The sequence below is a fragment of the Eurypyga helias genome, unplaced genomic scaffold (genome assembly GCF_000690775.1).
Source record: "Eurypyga helias isolate BGI_N326 unplaced genomic scaffold, ASM69077v1 scaffold9045, whole genome shotgun sequence".
Lineage (NCBI taxonomy): Eukaryota > Metazoa > Chordata > Aves > Eurypygiformes > Eurypygidae > Eurypyga > Eurypyga helias.
In genome coordinates this window covers 60,096-80,224 of record NW_010253341.1, presented here as the reverse complement: position 1 = coordinate 80,224, position 20,129 = coordinate 60,096, and the positions used below count along the sequence as shown (strand labels likewise).

General features: G+C 40.3%; 1 protein-coding gene across 1 annotated transcript in view; it reads right to left on the bottom strand.

Moving 5' to 3' along the window:
- STAC (SH3 and cysteine rich domain) overlaps window positions 1-20,129 on the bottom strand; it is a gene marked incomplete at its 3' end in the record, with an annotated part of 53,198 nt that overhangs the window by 20,190 nt on the left and 12,879 nt on the right. The window contains exon 2 of the mRNA XM_010152629.1: window positions 9,190-9,466. Coding sequence (XP_010150931.1) covers window positions 9,190-9,466 — 277 coding nt within the window. The remainder of the gene's footprint in view (window positions 1-9,189; window positions 9,467-20,129) is intronic.

The following is a 20,129-nucleotide window of genomic DNA, read 5'->3' as shown; positions in this document are numbered from 1 at the left end:
GCAGCCGGGTCTGGTGTAGTATGACCCTGCCCATGACAGAGGGGTTGGAACTGGATAACCTTTAAGGTTCCTTCTAACCCAAACCATTCTATGATTCCATCACTCTATAAAACTAGGAGGGAAGTTGCTGGGCAAGTGCACTGCTCAGGGACTGTCTGAGCATTGGTTGGTTGGTGGTGAAAAATTGTTTTAATTTGCATCGCTTTTCTTTCGCGGGTTTTATTTATCTTCTTTATTTTCCTTTTCATTACAAATTATTATTATTATTTTACTTCATTTCAGTTATTTAACTGTTTTTATCTTAACCCATGATTTTTTCACTTTTTTCCCCCCATCCTGCTGGGGGAGAATGACAGAGCATCTGTTTTGTGCTTAATTGCCCTCTGGGCTTAAACCATGACACCTGTCCAGAGGTTATAAATGGAAAATAGACTTCAATGCTCAGCTGTGTTGAGGGACTAGATCTACCAAAACAGACAAAGCACCTTGGTGTAACCTCTCCATATTTTGTAGCTGTAACAGACACTGCCTGACAGATAACTTCTCACCTTGCAGTTGTGAACATATGTGCAGATGAACCCTTGATCAAGCCAATATGTTCTACTTGGGCTCACAGTGGAAGGTGTAGTGGTGGAACAAAATGAGGATGCACATAGCAGCCTCCCATTTCAAGCCCGTTGATGATGGCACTCTGTAAGCAACCAGCAATGGTAAAAATTCAACCCATGCTTCACAAAAAAAAAAAAAAAAAAAGACCTGGGGTAACACAAAGCCTCTCTGGAGAGTTTCATGTGCCACAGATCTAGGGATATGAACGATTACAACAGTTCTGAGAGGTTCAGCTAGAAAAACAGGCAACATTAGCACTGCAAATACAAGTTCCCTCATCAATACATCTAATCCTCATTTGGAGGGTTTTTCCTGTGCATTGGATCTACAGCCTTTCTTTTGTGACTGCTCAGGAAGACAATCAAGGTCATACTGACTATCATGCTGTAGTTCACACTGGCTCAGGAGTTATACTGGCTATATGCCATTTCCTCTCTTGGCTGGGGAAGTGCAATTGTTGGGGTGAGTGAGGAGAAGACATTGCCAACTCAATTTTTTTTTTTTTTTTTCTTTCTTGCTTCCAAACCCTTCTATTAAGCAGAAAATAATTTAGTGGTCAAACCAAAATATTTCAAGATTTTAAAGATCACTGCCTGCATGTTATAAAGGATAGTACAGTGTAATCACAATTTTCAACTGCAGAGTGCATCTTGAGAATTAGAAGTCAAGGAGGGAATCCATGTGTGTGCAGCATCCTCCAGCATGTTAGATAAACTTATGACAAAGAGAAAAAAAAGTCATAGATTGCGTATACCTGGAAAAATAAAATCCAGGCAGTTCACAGAAGATAATTGCTGAAGTTGCATTCATGTTACCAGAGAGCCACAAGCAACTGTGGTCGGGCATTTTCCTCTACATGATGTCAACGCTCCACTTCTTGCAAAAGAATTTCAGCTAATTACCTCATTTTATGGCTTCTGCAACTCATAGTAAGGTGAAGCTCCTAATAATTTCCCTTCTAGGTGATGCTTTTGTCAGCTATGTGGCAATGTAATTATCCACATAAAAATAATGTTTTTACTAGAAGGTCAGCCTCAAATAAGATGTATTTAATTTGCTTATCTGAAAACACCCAATGTCTCTCATGATCTCGGGAAAGGTAGATAGCAGGACACTAAAAAAAAAAAAAAAGAAACCTTGCATTGTGCTTCATCCCTAGGTCTTTAACAAACCTGAAGCTTAGCATTACGTTCTTCGCGTGGGCTGATCTCAGGAGCAATGACCACTACCGAGCAGGGTGTTTGGTGTTTTTTAATGTCATTTTCAGTCAAGAATCCTCTTGGCTAACATCACATTAAAATACTGATTGTAGATGCACTGAAAATTTTTGTTGTTTTTCATCTACTTAGGCAGCAAATATTGGTCAACATCTTTAAAGTCTCTTTTCCCTGAGGATTAACTGCAGTTTCATATTAACAGCCATTTCCCCCAAATTACAATAAGCTTGAAAATTATCTAGTAAAAAATATGAAACATGCTTTATGCTGTACAAGGACAAATTAGAATTTAAAATATATTTCCACCCTCTTTTCTCAACTAAGCAGTTTCTGATTATCCAATTTACTGATAACATTCTTGCCTCATCTCAGAGGAGGAAGCCCTCCCAGAGGATAAACAGACTAAATATTTGCTTTAAAGTATGTTTAACTCTTTATTACCAAAGAAAATTAATGTGTTCATCCTCACTTTATGTATTTTAATAGACAAACTAGCCAGTTTCTGGAAATTTTGTGGAGTCTGGATGACATTTTCTATAGCTTACTAGGCTATAGCTAGCAGTTAACTGCGTAGTGTACAGTTTGATTAATGTAGTACTTTATATTTCCAGAAGGCTTTTGTTTAACTTTTCTTACTGGGCTCCTCTCAAATGTGGGAAGGACTATGCTTATGGAGAGTTATTAACCCAAGAAAGAAATCATAGTACAAAGCCATGTTAAATTTTAAGCTTCTAGATATGTTAAAATTATTATTTTACATGATCTTTTTTGCAGATGTGTGTTAAAAATACAGTGGGTTTCTTGCCCCTAAAGCCTAGCACAGCAGGTCAGAGAGAACTGAACTAATTCTCACTCACACCAGTTTACAATAGTGCTAGAAGATTTAGGTGCCCAGAGCCATTCGGCATCAATTAGAGCGAGAACTTAAGTGTCCTAAATCCAAGAGTGAGTTTATTGGAGGGAAAAAGGAGGGAAAGACAGGGTCTTTAGGCCATTTAATAATATATGTGATGGTACCTGGTACAAGTCACTGATAAGGTTACACAACTGCCCCTTTTCCTCACAATCAGAACCAAAGTAAGCTGGATTCAGCTGCTTTTTAAAGCCTTTTTCCATCAGGAAAGTCTTGGCCGTCTTGCATGAACAATAAACAACATTCTTACACACATCCCCACCCCTCCCCCCTATTTTATACTCTAATAATCTATGGTGTGGAAAATATATCTGGGAAGGCTCAGCTATGACTGAACAAGCCCATTAGAGAGGTGGACACGAAGCTGCCTTTTTTTTTTTCTTTTTATTATTTGCTCTGAAGGAATCTTCCCAACTAGCATAGCCTTGGAAACAGTCACGCTTCCCAGAAGTGCTTCTACTTTGTCTACCTGCCAAGCAGTGGTGATCAACCTGTGACTGTTTATCTATCCATGTCTACCTGGATAATGCTAAATAAAGGCAGGCTCGGATCAAACCAGAATGCCTATGTAATGGAGTGAGGCAGCAAGGCTAAAAAAGGTCAAGTGTATTCTTTATGAGGGAGCTGATCAGACTGAAGGCAGAAAGCACTGTGCCATAGTTCCTGTGAAATTTTGCTGTATTTAATAAACATACACATAAATTACAGTTATATAAACACTTCCTCAAACTATGGAGTTTTTCCATTACTTATTAGTTGCAGTTACTGAAAGTCAAAGAGAAGTGGTTCAAATGTAGTGAGTAACGAATATGGGACACCATGGCTCCAATCTAGATCTCTTTCTTTCCTTCATCCCTGCATTTGAAAAGCTAGGCCAGTTTATTGACACTGAGCCTAGCTTTGTGGAGGATGCTGCATTAGAGATTAGTAGACTGGAAGTAAACTGTGCTAAGGGTTTGTTACTGGTTTTATTTTTTTACTTGTTTGTTTTAGAATCACAGAATGGTTTGGGCTGGAAGGGACCTTAAAGACCATTCAGTTCCAACCCCCCTGCCATGGGCAGGGACACCTTCCACTAGACCAGGTTGCTCAAAGCCTCATCCAGCCTGGCCTTGAACACTTCCAGGGATGGGGCATCCACAGCTTCTCTGGGCAACCTGTTCCAGTGCCTCCCCACCCTCTGCATGAAGAACTTCCTGATATCTAACCTAAACCTCCCCGCTTTCTATTTAAACTGGTTACACCTTGTCCTGTCACTACAGGCCCTTGTAAAATGTCTCTCTCCAGCTTTCTTATAGGCTCCCTCAGGTACTGGAAGGTGCTCTAAGGTCTCTCCAGGCTGAACAAGCCCAACTCTCTCAGCCTGTCTCCATAGCAGAGGGGCTCCCAACCTCTGAACATCTTCGGGGCCTCCTCTGGATTGTATATCCTTCTTATGCTGGGGGTCCCAGAGCTGGATGCAGCCCTCCAGGTGAGTTATCATCAGGGAAGAGTAGAGGATTAGAATCACCTCTATCAACTTGCTGGTCATGCTTTTTTGATACAGCCCAGGATACAGATGACTTTCTGAGCTGCAGGCATATTTTGCCAGGTCATGTTGACTGACCAACAGCCCTAAGTCCTTCTCGTCAATGCTGTTCTCAGTCCATTCTGTTTTCTACAGGTTTCTCTGACTGGAACCTAGTTAGCTCCCCTGAGAAGACAGGTGTTGAATTATTTACCTCCAGAGCTGCAAAGGTCTGGAGAATTTACATCCAAATCACAAACTCGATTGCCCTGACACCAACTATAAATGCATATATCTCAGGTACCTAAGTCAGCAATGACATGATCCAGAACAACCTGGTTTTGTCTATTGTTGGATAGTGCAGACTACAGCTTTGTTTGAAAGTTTGTGTCCCTCTAGCATGTCTTTTCAGGCAAAGATACCCCAACATATATGTCAGTAAAACACGTAGTTAGACAAAATTTTGTGTCAGAGTTAAGCTTAAGTCTGGAATGAAACTGCTAAGTACATCTTTGAAACACAAAGAAACATAAAACAGTGTTGTTGTAAATGAGCAGCTATTTCTTTAAAATACAGCTTTAAAGGACTGACTTTGAAGTCAGCTATTTTTAGAAGCAAAGTGGCTTACTTTTTTGATACACTACTTATATTTTACTTAGATGGGAATAGATTAATTACATGTAATATGCTTGGAATGTGTGGAAAATAACATTTTTTCCATATGAGTCAGCACAGGAAATGAACTGTAAATGAGTAAAATGTTGAGAACCCTGCAGATGGAATTTTTTTTAAAATACACAATGTTTTTCAAGAGTAGGGTGCCGGCATAATGTTTTCTTCAAGAATAAAGTGTCACAGAGATGACTGATGACACACCAGAGACTGAAGAAGAGCAAGAACTTGCTTCTGATCAGCGTAGTTTGAGATCCTTATCTGATGCAATATTAATTTAATAGTTTCTATCTTTGTTGGTGCCAGGCAGTTTTTCTTTCCCTTATCGGATATTGCCAAATCCTACCACATTCTTGCTAAACAAAGAAATTGGTAGATAACACAAAGCATACTCAGAGGTGCTGACTTGTTTTACCTTTCACACTGATGTAAAATAACCAAACCAGTGTCTTCTAAACAGTGATCTACCGATACACTCCACAAGATACTTTGCAAGTTTTCCTTTGCTGGGGTTAGATATTAAAATAGCAATAAACACTCCTAGGAAGAACAGCAAATGAACCGATTTCAGAGTGTGATACTGTGAGAGGATGTTCATGGGTGGATGTATTTAGGAAAATATGTAACCCACCATGGAGCTGAATCCTCAGTCCCAAACTAACCGATGTGTAGAGCTCACAGTGGCAGTGAGCAGCAGAAAGGAGTATAGAGTGTGCTTCAACATACTATTGATTTGTTCTGAAATTACATGAATTATTCCTATTGACTTAAGCATTGGAAATGATGATTCTACTGGAGTATTTGAAGCTTCAAGAAGGCTCCATTAATGTAAAATACACTTCATGCACTCCTCAGATCTCGCTTGAATCAGAAATTTTCATTTTCACCCTTATTTCATCTGGCAGAAAACTACTGCTTCTATACAGTACTTTGCTGCTGTTTACCAAGGCAGAACTTTATCCCCAGTCTAGTACAGTTAGTAGGAACACTTCAACTCCTGTCTTTAATGTGAGGTATGAAGCACGCTACTAAGACGTTTTTTCATTTTTGAAATCAAACCAATAAACAGAGCTTCTTTTGATTATGTTGCATTGCACTCTGGGATGCATGAAAAGCATTTGAATGAGTAAGTTTGCATTATACTGATCCTAGTAAACATCTTCCTCTGAGTGCTGAAACCAATTACATGTATTTGGCCTTTATCTTATGACTGTACTTCTGTCAAATGAACAAACAGGCACACGTGCTGCATCCCAAAGGCAACATTTGGCACATAGTGCCTAACAATCAAGGAGAGATGATGCACATATTTTTTGTAGGAAGACTTCCTCTGCTTTAATTTTGCTGTGGAAAGAGCAGCACAGGGAGCCTGCTGCCTCTGCTCTGAGTGTCCCGATCGTTCTGAAGCTACAGGCAGATGCTGCCATGCCAGTGAGACTGAAGCGCATGCTGCACACTCACGCTATGCACAGTTCATCATGCTGCCCTGTACCAAACAGAACTGCTTAGTTCATAGATCAGAGAGCCATTTAAGGTGAACCTGGAATCATTCTTGATGGTCAAATTGAAACCATCTAAAGTCAAGCTGGGATTTTCTTTTTTTCTTTCCCCCAGTCTTCAAAACATGTATCTGTCTTTGCCTTTATTCTCATCAATAAGGAATTTAAAGCCATAGACTCATTACTCACAAATGTCACTGCCCGTGAAAAATGCAGATAGAGAGAACAAATAGTCTCCATGTTGCAAGTGTAAATTCAGAGTCCCTGCACAGAAGGAATTTTTTTGTTTGTTTGTTTCATTTTGGGAGCAGGCTTGACAGAGTTTCCTGAAAAGCTGCCTGTTTTGCTTCACTGTCCCCATAACCAACAGTTGCACAACCTATGGATTAATTGCCCTGCAAACAGTAAGATCCAGAACTCCCATACTGCTTAAAACACAATACAGCAAAACCAGGCATGACCTCAGTAAGGATCAAAGAGAGGATTACAAGAACAGAGTAGATGTCTGTCTATGAGAATCAGGGCATCTAGACTCTAAGGCATTATAAGGTAAAACTCTTAACAACTCTTCTGCCATACCTCCAAGAAAAGATCTGCTGGAGGAGGTCAGAACAATTCACCTGACTCAACCTGCCACGAGGCAAATTAGGTCACATCAGCTTCTTCAGCAATTACAAAAGACTTCGTTCTTTAATGAATTGGCTAAGATACCGAGCAGAAAAGGGAAGCACTTGGAGGACAGAAAAGAGCAGGGAAAGTTCAGAAGGCAGATGGGATTAAAGCTGATGTTTTGAAGCTTATAGCTGTGCTTCAGTACTTTCCTGTCCCAGGCAGGACACAGAATGCTGGGCAAAGGAAAAGGGCATGAGTGTTTATGAACTGGAGTTACTCCCTGCAAAGTCTGCTGCCAGTAGTAATCCCTGTTAAGCCACAGTGTTTTGAAACAGTATTGCTGGGTCGTGCAGATTTGTGATGATACTGACCTCCATACAACTTCATGAGAAGTTTCCAGAAACGTGAAGGACTTATACTGCAGTATATATTTGTGAAACTAAGTTTTGATAGAAAATGCATGCACATTACAGGATGAGACAAGTTCTGGGCCTGCTTCCATACATAAAGCTATTTCAAATAACTGCCTATCTTTCAGGCTTCCTTTAAATATCTGGATGATGAAATTCCCTGATATTGATGTTTTACTCCTTCTCCCTTTGGCTTGTTCTTCCACTTAAATTAGAAAGAAACTTAAAAGACTGGAAAATAACACCAAAAATCTGGAATCAAAACTCCTCTGTTTCCCTGGATTAAGTAGAACTGTGATGCAGGGAGGATGAAATCAGGTCTCGTGTCTTTAATTCTTTAAAACTAATGCAAGACACTCCTGCTTCCATAAATTAATGTTCTGCAGACAGCTGCCTTTTCCAAGGAACACAAGTTCCCCACACAGGTGGGGGACACTGAGCACCCTCATTCTCTGAAAAAGGTTGAGCAACCCTATCAGAATCTTTCAAGAACTTAATATACTGTTATCTGAAAAGGCAGTGACTTCCAGGCCAAGGGACTAGTAAACTAGAAAAATTACCGACAACAATTTGTACTCAGACCTGTAATACTACTACTACTACATGAAACCAAACCAGTGTTTCACTCCTTATCCTGGCTAAAAGCATGGAAACTGTGTCACTCACTTCCACACCGGTCCACTGTTGCTGAATTTATTCCTGATCCACTGTGCTGGCACTATTAGATGCCGAGCAGCAAGACTAAATCCTGTACGTAACAAACTAGCCACAATGATGTGAATTTCTAGAACCAGACTTCTTGCAGCAACTCCTGCAGCTTCCCATGGTGGTGGACCATGCATGTTCTACACCTCCAGCCACCACTTCTTTCCTGACCTCTCCTTGCACGGCCTCATAGATAATCCACAGCATGAAGGATGGCTTTTGGGGCCTTCCACGCTCCACTGAAAATTACCTTACAAGCAGGGCTCAGTAGAGAGTTGTTCTCTGCACAGTGAAGAGGATACCAAATGATTAGCTCTGTGTCTGTCTGTCAGTCCCTGCAAGTAACTTCCATACCCACGGACAGTTCAGAGAGAGGACAGGGGGATCTTTCAAAGGTATAAAGTTTGTGTGTGGTTTTGTGAGTAGCAAGGACCAGGTAAAAGAATCCCAAGAACATCTGCAGTGAGAATTCAGTTGCTGACCTTGTCTCCCAAAACATGTCCTAGATAGCCAACGTGCACAAACAAGCAGCTTGGAGCCTACAACCCATCAGATGCCAATTCTTGCCCAAAAATTACTTAGGAGAGATGTGAGGCAGCTGGAGGAGGTAGGCATGGTCACCTGTGAATGGGAACTGGGGGCACTGCACGACGTTGGGGAAGACAGAAGGAGGAAGGGAGAATTACTGCCGTGGGAGAGAGTAAGGATAGCAGACACAGACTTGCAAGAAGATTTCTGCTGTTTCTTGCATCACGTACAACAGAGTTTGCACTTGGTGCTCAGTATAACCTGAATGAGAGAGGAATTTGGCTCTAGCCGAAATCCTCACCTGTGATTTGTGATAACAGTATGTGTCTGCAAGGCAAGAGATCCGTCAACAAATGTAGAACTCCTATTAGCCTGTGGCAGATGTGACATAAGTCCTGATCCTTTTTGCATGAATACCCTCAAGTAGACATCTGGGCTCATATAAATTATGGAAAAGTCATCCTGCACGTTCTAGCATGGACACCCACACAGATTTAAAAAAATAATAATTTCTTACCAACAATCATGTGGTTGCAGACATCGCAGAAGGTGGGTTTTTTGAAGATGTGCTCCTGGAAGATATGAGCCTTGCTGTTTTCTGGCAGCTGCTGGGCTCTGGTGGGGGAGGATGCCTGGCTCTCTGAGCTAGGGAGCTGCCCAGTGCTCGTGCTCACCTCAGGCATCAAGTCTACTTGCAGTTTCACATCGCTATTAGTCCTCTGGAAGAAATTGTCTGCACTTTTACTCCGCAAGCTCTTGGTCTTGAAGGAGAGTGATCGTTTCAGTTTCTGCAGCTGCAACAAAGAAACCAGTTACAAATACTGCCTTTTCCTCTTCAACAGCAAGGCAAGGTTTTGGGGTGTGTTGTTGACAAATGAACCTGGGAGCCCCTGGCAGACCTTGGACCACCTGAACAATAATATTGACTTTAGAATTTAACCAGCAATTTCAGAGCAAAGAAAACAGATCCCAGTCAGAAAGTAAACTACTCCACATATGGTTTCTGATAGACAATAAACCTGATAGTCCTAATCAGTGTTTCTATTGTTCTTTCCTTTCAGGTATGACAGCAGAGAGGTACTGCAGAGAGATGTATGCATTGGAGAATATATCAATTGTATTCAAGCATGAAAGAACCTAGCATATTATTCATTCTTGCATGGTCCTCAAGCAGGCTGTAAGGCATTTCAGGAACAGCTGTTAAATGGCAGTTCAAGAGGATTGAATTCAGTAAGTATATTTGATATACTTAAATTTCTTGAATTTGCAGAAACGGAGATTATATGCAGTTTTGAATGAGAAATTCTTGTTTTCTTTTATTTTCTTTAGAAGAAAGAAGGCTAAGGAACAGTGACAATATAATTAACTAACCAATAGATAGTTAACGCATTAATTAATATTAGTTAACAGACATACATATATATTCTTGTATATTGTAATGTATGTTGATTGTCAGACTGCCAACACCACAATAAAGCACTATTAACTTAAATTTGTTAACTCAAACTCTTTACCTGTACCTTATTAGAGCTCCTCTCCTTCCCACCCCCCAGTATTACGTAAGACAGAGAAGGGCACTAGGTGAAGCACAGATGCTATCTGGATATCAGCTACACAAATTTGCAGGTTTGTCAGCTCCAACAACCCACAAGTAGAGCCCGGGTAAAAGGACAGCCAGTTCTGCATCCACTTCATGTTTGCTGTCTCTGAAGTGTAATGCTCTGTATCACCTTTCACTCAGCAGTATTCCAACCACTGCAAAATCATTTCAATCACTGCTGTAATTCTCTGGGCAAACGCGATGTAACAACTGAAATTTTCCATGTCGCTTGGGCTGCCTGTGGTAACGAGCAGGAATGGTTTATATTAGAAACTGTTTATGTTAGAAGGAACGATGATTAGGAATCATCATTCACACTAATACACGAGAAAGGAGTTCACATACTTTCCCAAAAAAGCATGGCACTGACTTAGTAGCCTCAGAGTACCTGTTCTCCCTAGGTTCTATTCATGATCCATCCATTTTCTTTATGGTTCAGACAGAAGCACACTGTCGGAGAGGGTCCTCAAGGCATGTCAGGAGGAAACCTCTGTTCCACCGTCAGACACTAGTAGCTCGTTCTTGGAGAAGGGAGACACCCCATCAGTCTTCTCCATGTTTCACAATAAACTCTCTGAGTCCAATAAACAGGAAAAGAGCTGCCATTGCCATCATTTAACAGTGTTTGGGTTTGCTACGTAGAAGCAAACTACATTCTGCTCCCTGAGCTGTTTCTCCACCATGACTTTGGGAATAAGGAGGGATCAGAGCCAGGGGCCCATCCCACATGCATATCTCTCTCACCCATGACTCTCTCTGGGTTGATGGGAGGAGCCCTGGATCCAAATGAAGGAAATACTCACCTGTTTGCAGGAAACAGTCTCAGGGAGAATGTGTAAATAAGAGCAATTAAGCTATTAAATGCCAGGTATGAGGTAGAGCAGTTTCTGGTTTCTGAAGCTCTTTCAGCTGAAGTTGCAAGTCATGGACTAGCTGAGCCCAAAACTCACAAAATATGAGATTGTCCTTCTTTTGCTTGGAAGAGTTGCTGGCTCCTGAAATCACTGAGGTTACTCAGTACTGAGATTACTTCATCTCCCCAGTGACAGCCAGGAACTCAGCAATAATTCACCCCCTTGCTCCTGAAATGCTTCTCACTCAAGTCAGACCTAATTAGCGTAGCAAAACACAGAGAATTACAACACCACAAGGTGACTTAAATGGCATTCATTATTGATTTGCCATCCATTTCTACAGTGCCACATGAAGTTAATTAAATTTCAAAACACTACTTCTACCACAGAAAGAAGACTAAGCTGTGCAATACAGTATTTGTTTTATCGTGAAACAACTGTCCCGCTAGTTTGGACAATGTATGCAGCATATTTTAAGGAGCTTTGCATTTACTATCCTTATCCCGTTCTCCCATCCACAGTCATTTGCCCGTCAAGGGATGTACTAGCAGCCTTTCCTCTCCTAGGCAGAAAAGTCAACCGTTTTCCGAAGAAGGGTAGTCCAGCATGCAGGCTATGCATTCCAAACATATGCATGCATGCTACAGTGGGCATGCAACTGTGCATAGTCTGTGCATCTCCAACCAGAATGTTCAGAGCAGGACACATATGCAAGAATGAGTCAACCAAGTTACATTCACAGATTTGGCAGGCATCTCTGCACAAGCCAGTTGTCCTTTCTGATGTCCCCTGAGCAGTCCTGTGTTAATGTGGTTAAATAATTTACAAGCAAGGTGAGCATCCTTGTCGTTACCCAAATGCAGATTTCACACTCATTTGCATGCAGGCTGGAAAACAGCTACATGTTTAGCTTTCATTGCATACCTACAACACCAGTGAAGATCTGCAGCTATTATATCTCAAATAGGTTATATGTGTACAGAAGCGAGTATGCAAAAATGCAGAACGTAGGAAATGTTTAGCATTTTGCACAGCTAATTATCTACTTTGCTCAGTCCTGTTAAAAGTGCCTCTCAGATCAGCGTGTTTTACACTCGTCTTGAATTAAGTAAGAGTATAGAGGGCAATAGAAGATTGGCACTGGGTTTTTAATATTTGATCCAACTTTCCTTTCTCATACAAGGCCCATGAGCAAATCTGAAATAGGGTACTGGTATGTGATTGTTTACTCAGGAAAAGTTGGCCCAAGCAAAGGCAAGGGCAGGTTGTTGTACAGACAGTGTAAACTGTAAAACCATAAAAGCTTAAGTGATTATGCTGCAGTGAAATGAGCATAATTTCCCTTACTTAAATATCGCCATCTCCTCATGTTGAAGTTTGCTATGGCCTAGGCCTGTTCTTCTACTGAAAGTTTTAAAATGTAATTAAATACAGACATGACAATATATGCCTGATTTTGACATGCCATAAACTGATTTAATGCACTTGTGATGCCTCTGGCTCCTAATAGAGTGGCTATAGCATTCACCTGATGCAAGAATCAGCTCTTATAATAGAGAGGAAGGTATGCAAATTTTACTGTTTATAATTTCTTCCAGCAGAGTGAATGAGTCCGAAGATAAATCTTTATAAGAAACATTATCAAACTTTGGAAAAACCTGTGACTATGGTAGTTCTACACTCAATACTTACTTCATCACTTCAGTGAAAAATGATGTATCAGGACTGAAGAAAAACCCTAAATTAAGCAAAAAATGCTTTAAGAAACATATTTGAAATAAATCTCCTAAAACTTCTGCATTTTCTCCTCTGCAAGAAAGGTGAGAAATTGGCTTTCATTTAAGTAAAAATAATATTCCCACGAGCGCAAGAATTTTTCTACACTTGTGATAGCATCACGAGACTTCACAACACTGACGCTTCAGAAACATCAACCCTTGATGTCAAATCCATGATGTTCCTGTGGTTTGAAATTATAGCTAGGGAAAAAAGTTTGTCTCTACTTAAAAGCATTTTATCAGTCAAACAGACACTCAGTGGCAGCACATACTAACCCTGCAGGCAAGGCAGAGATAAGTGCAATAGCTCAACCTCAGAGCTTGATTAACCTTTTTTTTTTCTTATTTTCAGTATCTTTCAGCACAATCTCCATCTTCCTCTGAGTTACTGAAGGTTCAGGCTTCAAGGGATCAGGAAGCTCTGACAAACCAGAGTTTATCAGCACCTCCTCTGTTCCTAATTCCCTTATACTACAACCCTTCAGCTGCTATAACCAGAAAAGAGGAGGCAGCAAAAGGATAGTTATTGAAATTTATTCCTAGTGTTAACTAAGTCCTGCTGCTTTTGATAGGAATGGGAATTACACCTGCCCTCACTAAGACTTTATTTGATCTGAGCTTTGGAAGCGCACAACACCTTTTTTACAATTTTGGTTTAAGAACTTCCCATGGAAGTTGAAAAGATATCAGTGATTTGAGATGTTTTATAATCCCTAGGTTTGCAATTACAAAAGACAGTCATCCACCCTGGAAAGAGTAATTTATTCAGACTCCTAAATGCTCCCTGATATCTAGAAACTCTTTTTCCTTTGTCTCTCCAGCTTGTCTCCATTAACAGTCAGTGTGGCTCAGTAGGACGGGGTATAGAGAATGAAATGGGCTATTGAGGATCCAGAACGCACACCGTATGCATTTCAGGGCTCAGAGTACTCTGAAAACCAGCCTATGAGACCTGGTGAGCATTAGGTGCACATCTGGAGCACAAGCAAACCCCCAAGTGATGCAGCCTGTGCTCTATGCACCACAGCAAGGACCAAAGCAAGGTGAGCAGCAACTGGGAGATTTGCTTTGAAACCACACATCAAACCAAATCAAACTAAAATGCTGATGCGTCTCTTATGCCATCAGTGCTTCTCTAGCATAATTTCATCACACCTTCTCACCATTCAAAGCTCAAGGAAAGCCTCGCTCCCTTTATATCCTATGCTCTAATGCTTCATTCCGCTTCCTGAAGCTCCCGCCACAGAGATCTCCGAGTGAATGGTGATTACTAGGTGGACAAACTGTTTATTGCATCACATTACATTACATTATACTAATCTGCTTAGGCCATCAGCTTTGGCATTCAGGATGACCCTCATGGAGCGTGCCCACATCAGCTTATTTCCCAGTGAGCTTGGGCTTGTTCCCTTCTCGGGCACTGCTAACCATCTTTGCCAGCAGCAGAGGATCCTGTGCAGTGTGGGGTCAACAGGGAAATTATTTATGTATATTTTCACTCTTCCACTATCTTCCAGGAGAAATGAACAACTGAACCAGGCTTATCAACCAGGCTGTACTTTACTGACAGATGATACAACCAAGCCCTCATTTTCAGACATCAGCTGTCTGCTGCATTGCTACTGTGCTAGCAATAAAAAGATATTGCTTCTTCTTCCCTATCCCTTTCCTTACACTAGTATTAATAATATCAATACATGAATTACAAGTAATACAGGGTATTAACAGGGACGGAATGAGCCATCAAGCCAGTTTGATTCCTGCAATTGTCATAAAATGAAGCTATTTTGTTTAGCTATGAAGACTAAAAATGCTCTATCAGCAGATTTCATTCTGTTGGAGAATAAACATCCACCTTCTGTAAGGAACCATTTCTTCTTAATTTCAGCTTCTTAGAGCAAATTTCCAAATTATTTGACTCACACTGTTATAAAAGAAGGACTTAAATGCATGTTGTTGTGTAGATTCACTGGAGAGCATGTCAGGTACATGGGATAATACCAAACAGGACTCAGACCAAAAGCCTTTTATATAAGGGAAAGAACAAAAGTCTTAATGAATGGCATCTATTGTCCCGAGTACAGTCCATTTTCTGGGTCAAGGAGCATTCAATTTGTATTAGCAAAGCTCAGGAAATACTTCAGATGTTAACCAGCTTTGCTAAAGGACTGGATTTTGCCAGGGTGTAAGCTAGCCTGGTGGCATTGCTGGGCTTCAGCTAGCTATGCTGATGAAGAGAAAACAAGGAACGACCTCAACCAGTAGTGCTTAATTTTTGTGAACATGAAGACTAATGATTTTCTTCTTAAAATGGAGGGATACAAAAGTAAGTGATTTCTGAGCACAGAAAAGGGTGGGTTTTTTCAGGGTTTGATTTGAAAATGTATTGTTGTGGCATTTTAATGAGCAAAAATAAGATTGATATGCCCAAATCCAGTATGCAATTTCATAAATAATATGTGTGTTTGCCTGCTGATGAGAGAAGTACCATGTCTTATAGCATTAACAAGATAAAAGGATATTTCAAACACTTAAGGAGTGGTATTGTTTACTGGCAAAGCATCTGTGATAAAATTTGTGAGCAAAGCTGATTCCTTTTCTACCTTCTTCTTTCTAAATAATAAACGGTAAAAATGCTCTACTAGTACAAATTGAATTAGCTAAACTGACTTCAATTGTAGCTGATTTATACAGTCTGCAAATCTGGCCCTATCATGTATTTGTGTCTGCCCTATCCAGCTTTCTTGGAAGCAGTATCCTTTTAATCCACTACAGACAAAGAGGGAGTGTGAGCTATTGCAGAATCTGCTGTGTATTATATTTGTGTATTTTCCCAAACAGATTGCATAGCTGGCATCAGAACAACTATGTTTGTTGTTGTTATAAAAAGATAAATACATCAAACTGTCTGCTTGAATACTGTATCGGGCTAGTCAAAGGGGACACATTTAGCATTATACCTAACAATAACATTGTGAGTGATTTATTTGGTACCTCCAACTACTCTGGTTGGCTCTTGCTGCTCTGATTGTCATCCTCAGATTCTCCTCTCTGCTTTATACTGGTTTTGAAACACGCTCACTGATCCTCAAACCTATTTAGGACATAAACCTTTTCAGGAAGGGCTGTTTCTGTGATTTTGTTTCACACATAGAGTCCTAAATACAATGAAATGCTCTGATTGGCATGCCAGAGTGAAACAGCAAAAAACCCTGGAAGAGCCTCAGGGTTTGAAAGCATGAAATCTGAAGGTATGCTTGGTTGTCACTGCTCTCACAAATGTCACTGTAAATCACACGTTCTCAGCCCTCTCCTGATGTACTACATCCTTGGCAGCTGTGCGTTTGCATCTCTAATTGGCAGACCTCTACATTTTCAAGGGGTATAATCTGCACGTGTAGTCAAACAGTGTGTTTTCTTAGCAGACCTGTTCATTCTGTATGACTCTCTGGTTTGATTTAAACCAACCTGAAAAATTCATCTACTTCCCAACAATTGTTTCTGCAGTTGGTTTGAAATGATCCTACAGTTTTGGGTAAATCGTCTCCTAATACTGCAAGGAACCAAGATTAGCAAATATGTGAGGCAAACATGAAATAAAGTGCTGGAAGTTTTAAGGCCTGAAAATATGAAAAAGTCTCCCTTGTGCTGCAAATTCCTTGGTATATCCTCAAAACTGAGCATGTGACATGACAAAGTAATGCAACCCAGGGAGTGATGGATTTGAGAAAACACAAACAATTTATTAATGATAACAACTGTCATCAAATATCAGGAAAATCCTTTTTTGTTCTCCATTATGTTCAGAACTGTCTACTTAGTCTTAAGACATAAAAAGAGTTGGTTATCTTATAATTATGGCTTACCCTGAGCTTGTATTACCTTCCCTGCCAAATATATTTTCATATTAACTTCAAAAGACACAGTCATTTAAGCAGTTTAAAACAGCTTCTAAAAAAGAGGGAAACATATGTATGATAAATATAATTATACTTGTATGCATGTCAAATCCAGAAAATTTTAAGGCTTGCAAAATTAAAAACTAAGTAAAATCCTCCCTTGACGTATTTAATAGATTTATTTGTTTAGTCAAAACTCTCAAATTTTATATCCAACTACATTTTATATCCTATGCTGTTGTGTTTTTGAACAACCCTATTTTGGTGTATTCCTCTGCTTTATTTAATAAAGCTATATTAGAAAGAGTAATACAGAAAGAAAAGAGTGCATGTTACATTTTTCTTCCCGAGAAATCTAGTCTCCATTAGTATTTCTTCAAACTTCCTAACATGTTTGGTTTAATTTGGGCAAAATGCTTGCAATATCACACATCCATGGTTGTGTTCAGCCTGCTTCTAGCATAGAGGAAAGGCAGTGACTCTTTCTCAAATTTGCAGCCTTTCAAGCTAACAGCTCACCAGATCTTTCAGAGCAGCTTTACTGTAGCTTTCCAAAGTTTCTCATCTGATACATGAAAATCAGATTAACAGTCCCAAAGTAAGATCTGCTGGGTTCACTCTGCTGAGCTCAACGATCGTCAATTCTTCCTCCTTTGTGAACATGTGCATAAATCAAAACACATTACAAATCAAACTAAGGAACGCTTCAGCCGCGACTGAAGCCTGTTGCTTAGTTTACGTTGGGGTTGGAAAATGTTTTGTCCCTCTGATCCCCTCTTCCTGCCTCATCCAGCAAAAGAAGAGCTGTTCCTCTCAGGAGCAGAAGGAAAGAGTCCAAATCCTGTGTTTACATCCAGGATTATATTCTCCCTGCTGCTAAACAGCTGTTCTAACAGGTGTGACACCAGCTGCAGATCTTTTGTAATTCAGGTTATGAAAGGTGGCTGGTGGAATCACCAGCTGCAAACCTTTAGCTCTTTTCTCTCTTGGTCTGGCAATTGAATTTTCTCCAGCATTCCCTACTAAAACCAACAGGAGAGCTCATGAAGAAAGCAAGAGAGGGTTAGGAAGAGTTCTTCCATTTGGTGGTGGTTTTTTTTTTACATGCCCCTGTACTTTCAGTTTCAAGACATGTAGGTGTTTACAACATCTTGTTTTGTACTTTGAGTTTCACCTCAGGCATCTGGTTGCTAAGCAGCTGGTCATCCCCATACTTTGTCCCCATTAGGATGAGGCACACGTATGGTTATCTCTTAACGCAGGAGAAATTTGGACTCTTATCTCTGAGGTCCCTTCTGGGAATCCTGCATTTTGCTGCCCTGTTTGGATATCTCTTTTCTATTTCAGCTTCTAAATGGAACAGTGATTTCCCTTTGGTAACTACCGATTTAGTAATTTACTAATCTTTGCTGTGGTGGAAGTGGCACAATGAAATTTGGAGATTAAAAGGCTGGATTTCAGAGTAATGCAAGTCCAGGCAGTCCTGCTGAGGTGGAGGAAGCTATACTGGTATCTACCTGCTGAGACTTTTCAATAATAATAGGGACTGAGTTTTGCTTCTTTTCCTTCTCATGAATAATTTGCAGTGAATGTGATTGCGAATGTAGGATTAATCATCCTTGATTGTATCTTGTGTCTGTCCATGTATGAAGTGTGCATCATTATTTTCCATTACTGAGCTTATGGGAAATTAAAGCTCAATATGACCTCCTTGGACTTTTAAAAGAAGCCCCAGTGTTCTGCTAAAAAATACTGGTCTACCTATAACAATAGTTTCCAGAAATTTATTTTACCTATTTTTAATTTTTTTTTAACAGAGCTGTTTTTATAATACTTTAAATGGTAGCACGTCCCTTGGAGCAAATATGGAAATACATCTGGCAGGGAGTCTCATATCAACCGAGGGCAAATTAATATCGGCACCAGATCTCACATACTGTATAATCATATTTGTACCATCCTAAAACAAAAAGGAAGACTGAGATCTACTGGGAGCTCTTACAGTTAATATTCTGTCAGTGTTTCCACTCCTACTTCTGGGGTTCCAAACTTCTGCTGTTAAAATTGCTTCCTAGTGAAAACACGTAAGTGCTCAGCTCTACAACAAATTATTGTCATTGGGCCAAATCCTAAGGTCTTTGCTTACTTCAGAGGGCATGTTTCCCGAATAAAGGCTTGGGGTTTGGTTGGGCTGTTGGGTTTTTTTTCTGTTTGTTTTGAAATGAAACTTTTTTACTGTTTTACACTGTGTGTGAAAAACAAAGGCTTTCTGCATGCAGCATGAAAAAACACCTGGCCACATTTAGCAGCCTGTTACTTGGCTAACTTTATTCAATCTTTCTCAATTCTCTCTTCTGTTTTTTAAAACCAACTTTGTCAACCTCTGCTCCTCCACAACCAAGTATACATAGATCCAGAGACACCTGTGCTTATTGCTTCTTTTGGTTTTTTTGTGTGCAGCCGCTGAGGCACTGCCTGCTCTGACACCACAACGCGACCCATATGGTTCTCACGGGGAACCACGTCGCTGCCCTGGCACCACTCTGCCCCGAAGCCCTGAGGGTCTGGGGCAAGAGCTGACAGCACAGGGCAAGGAAACCTAGTTAATCCCTCTGGGCTTCTCCATGCTTCACCTGGGTACCCACCAAGTTTCCTTCACCTTGTATTTCCAGATCTTAAGTCCTGCAGCAGCTACCAGATACATAACAAATGCTGTGCTAATTAAAACTTTTTCCTACCTCGGTAACAGTTTCCTTGTTATTTGTTCTGCATCTTACTGTTCACAATGGCAGAGATCTGTTTATTTCTAGATCCAGTCCAGATCTGGCACATTTTTCATTAAAACTCTTCTCAAAGTGCAACTTAGGGCATGCATTTATCCCTTTCAACACATCTACTCCAGTTGTTTTCCAATTTTCAAAAGTACTTCTAAACCATTTTGGGGAAAATTACACTGGTAGTATCAATTTCCAAGGAATCTGTTACTAGCACAGAAAGTTTCCATCTCAATGTCTTTTTGTCTTCTTGTTATTTCGTGTAAGTCATGCCCAGCAAAAACTGCATTGAGCGTCCTACATAAAGAAGAGGCCAACTATGCCCATGAAGAACCTGTTTAACTTGATCATACTGTCATGCATATGACATGGAGTTACTTGGCACTTTTTGGAGATGTTTGAAGACCTAAACACTGCTTCAAGAAGTTGACAATGTGAATACATACATTTGGAGATGTTTATGGGCAAGAGTAGCTATGTATGAGATTTATCATGCATCTTTGACTGGTTTTGCCATAGGCCAATCCATTTCTTTTTTTTTCCCTAACCATC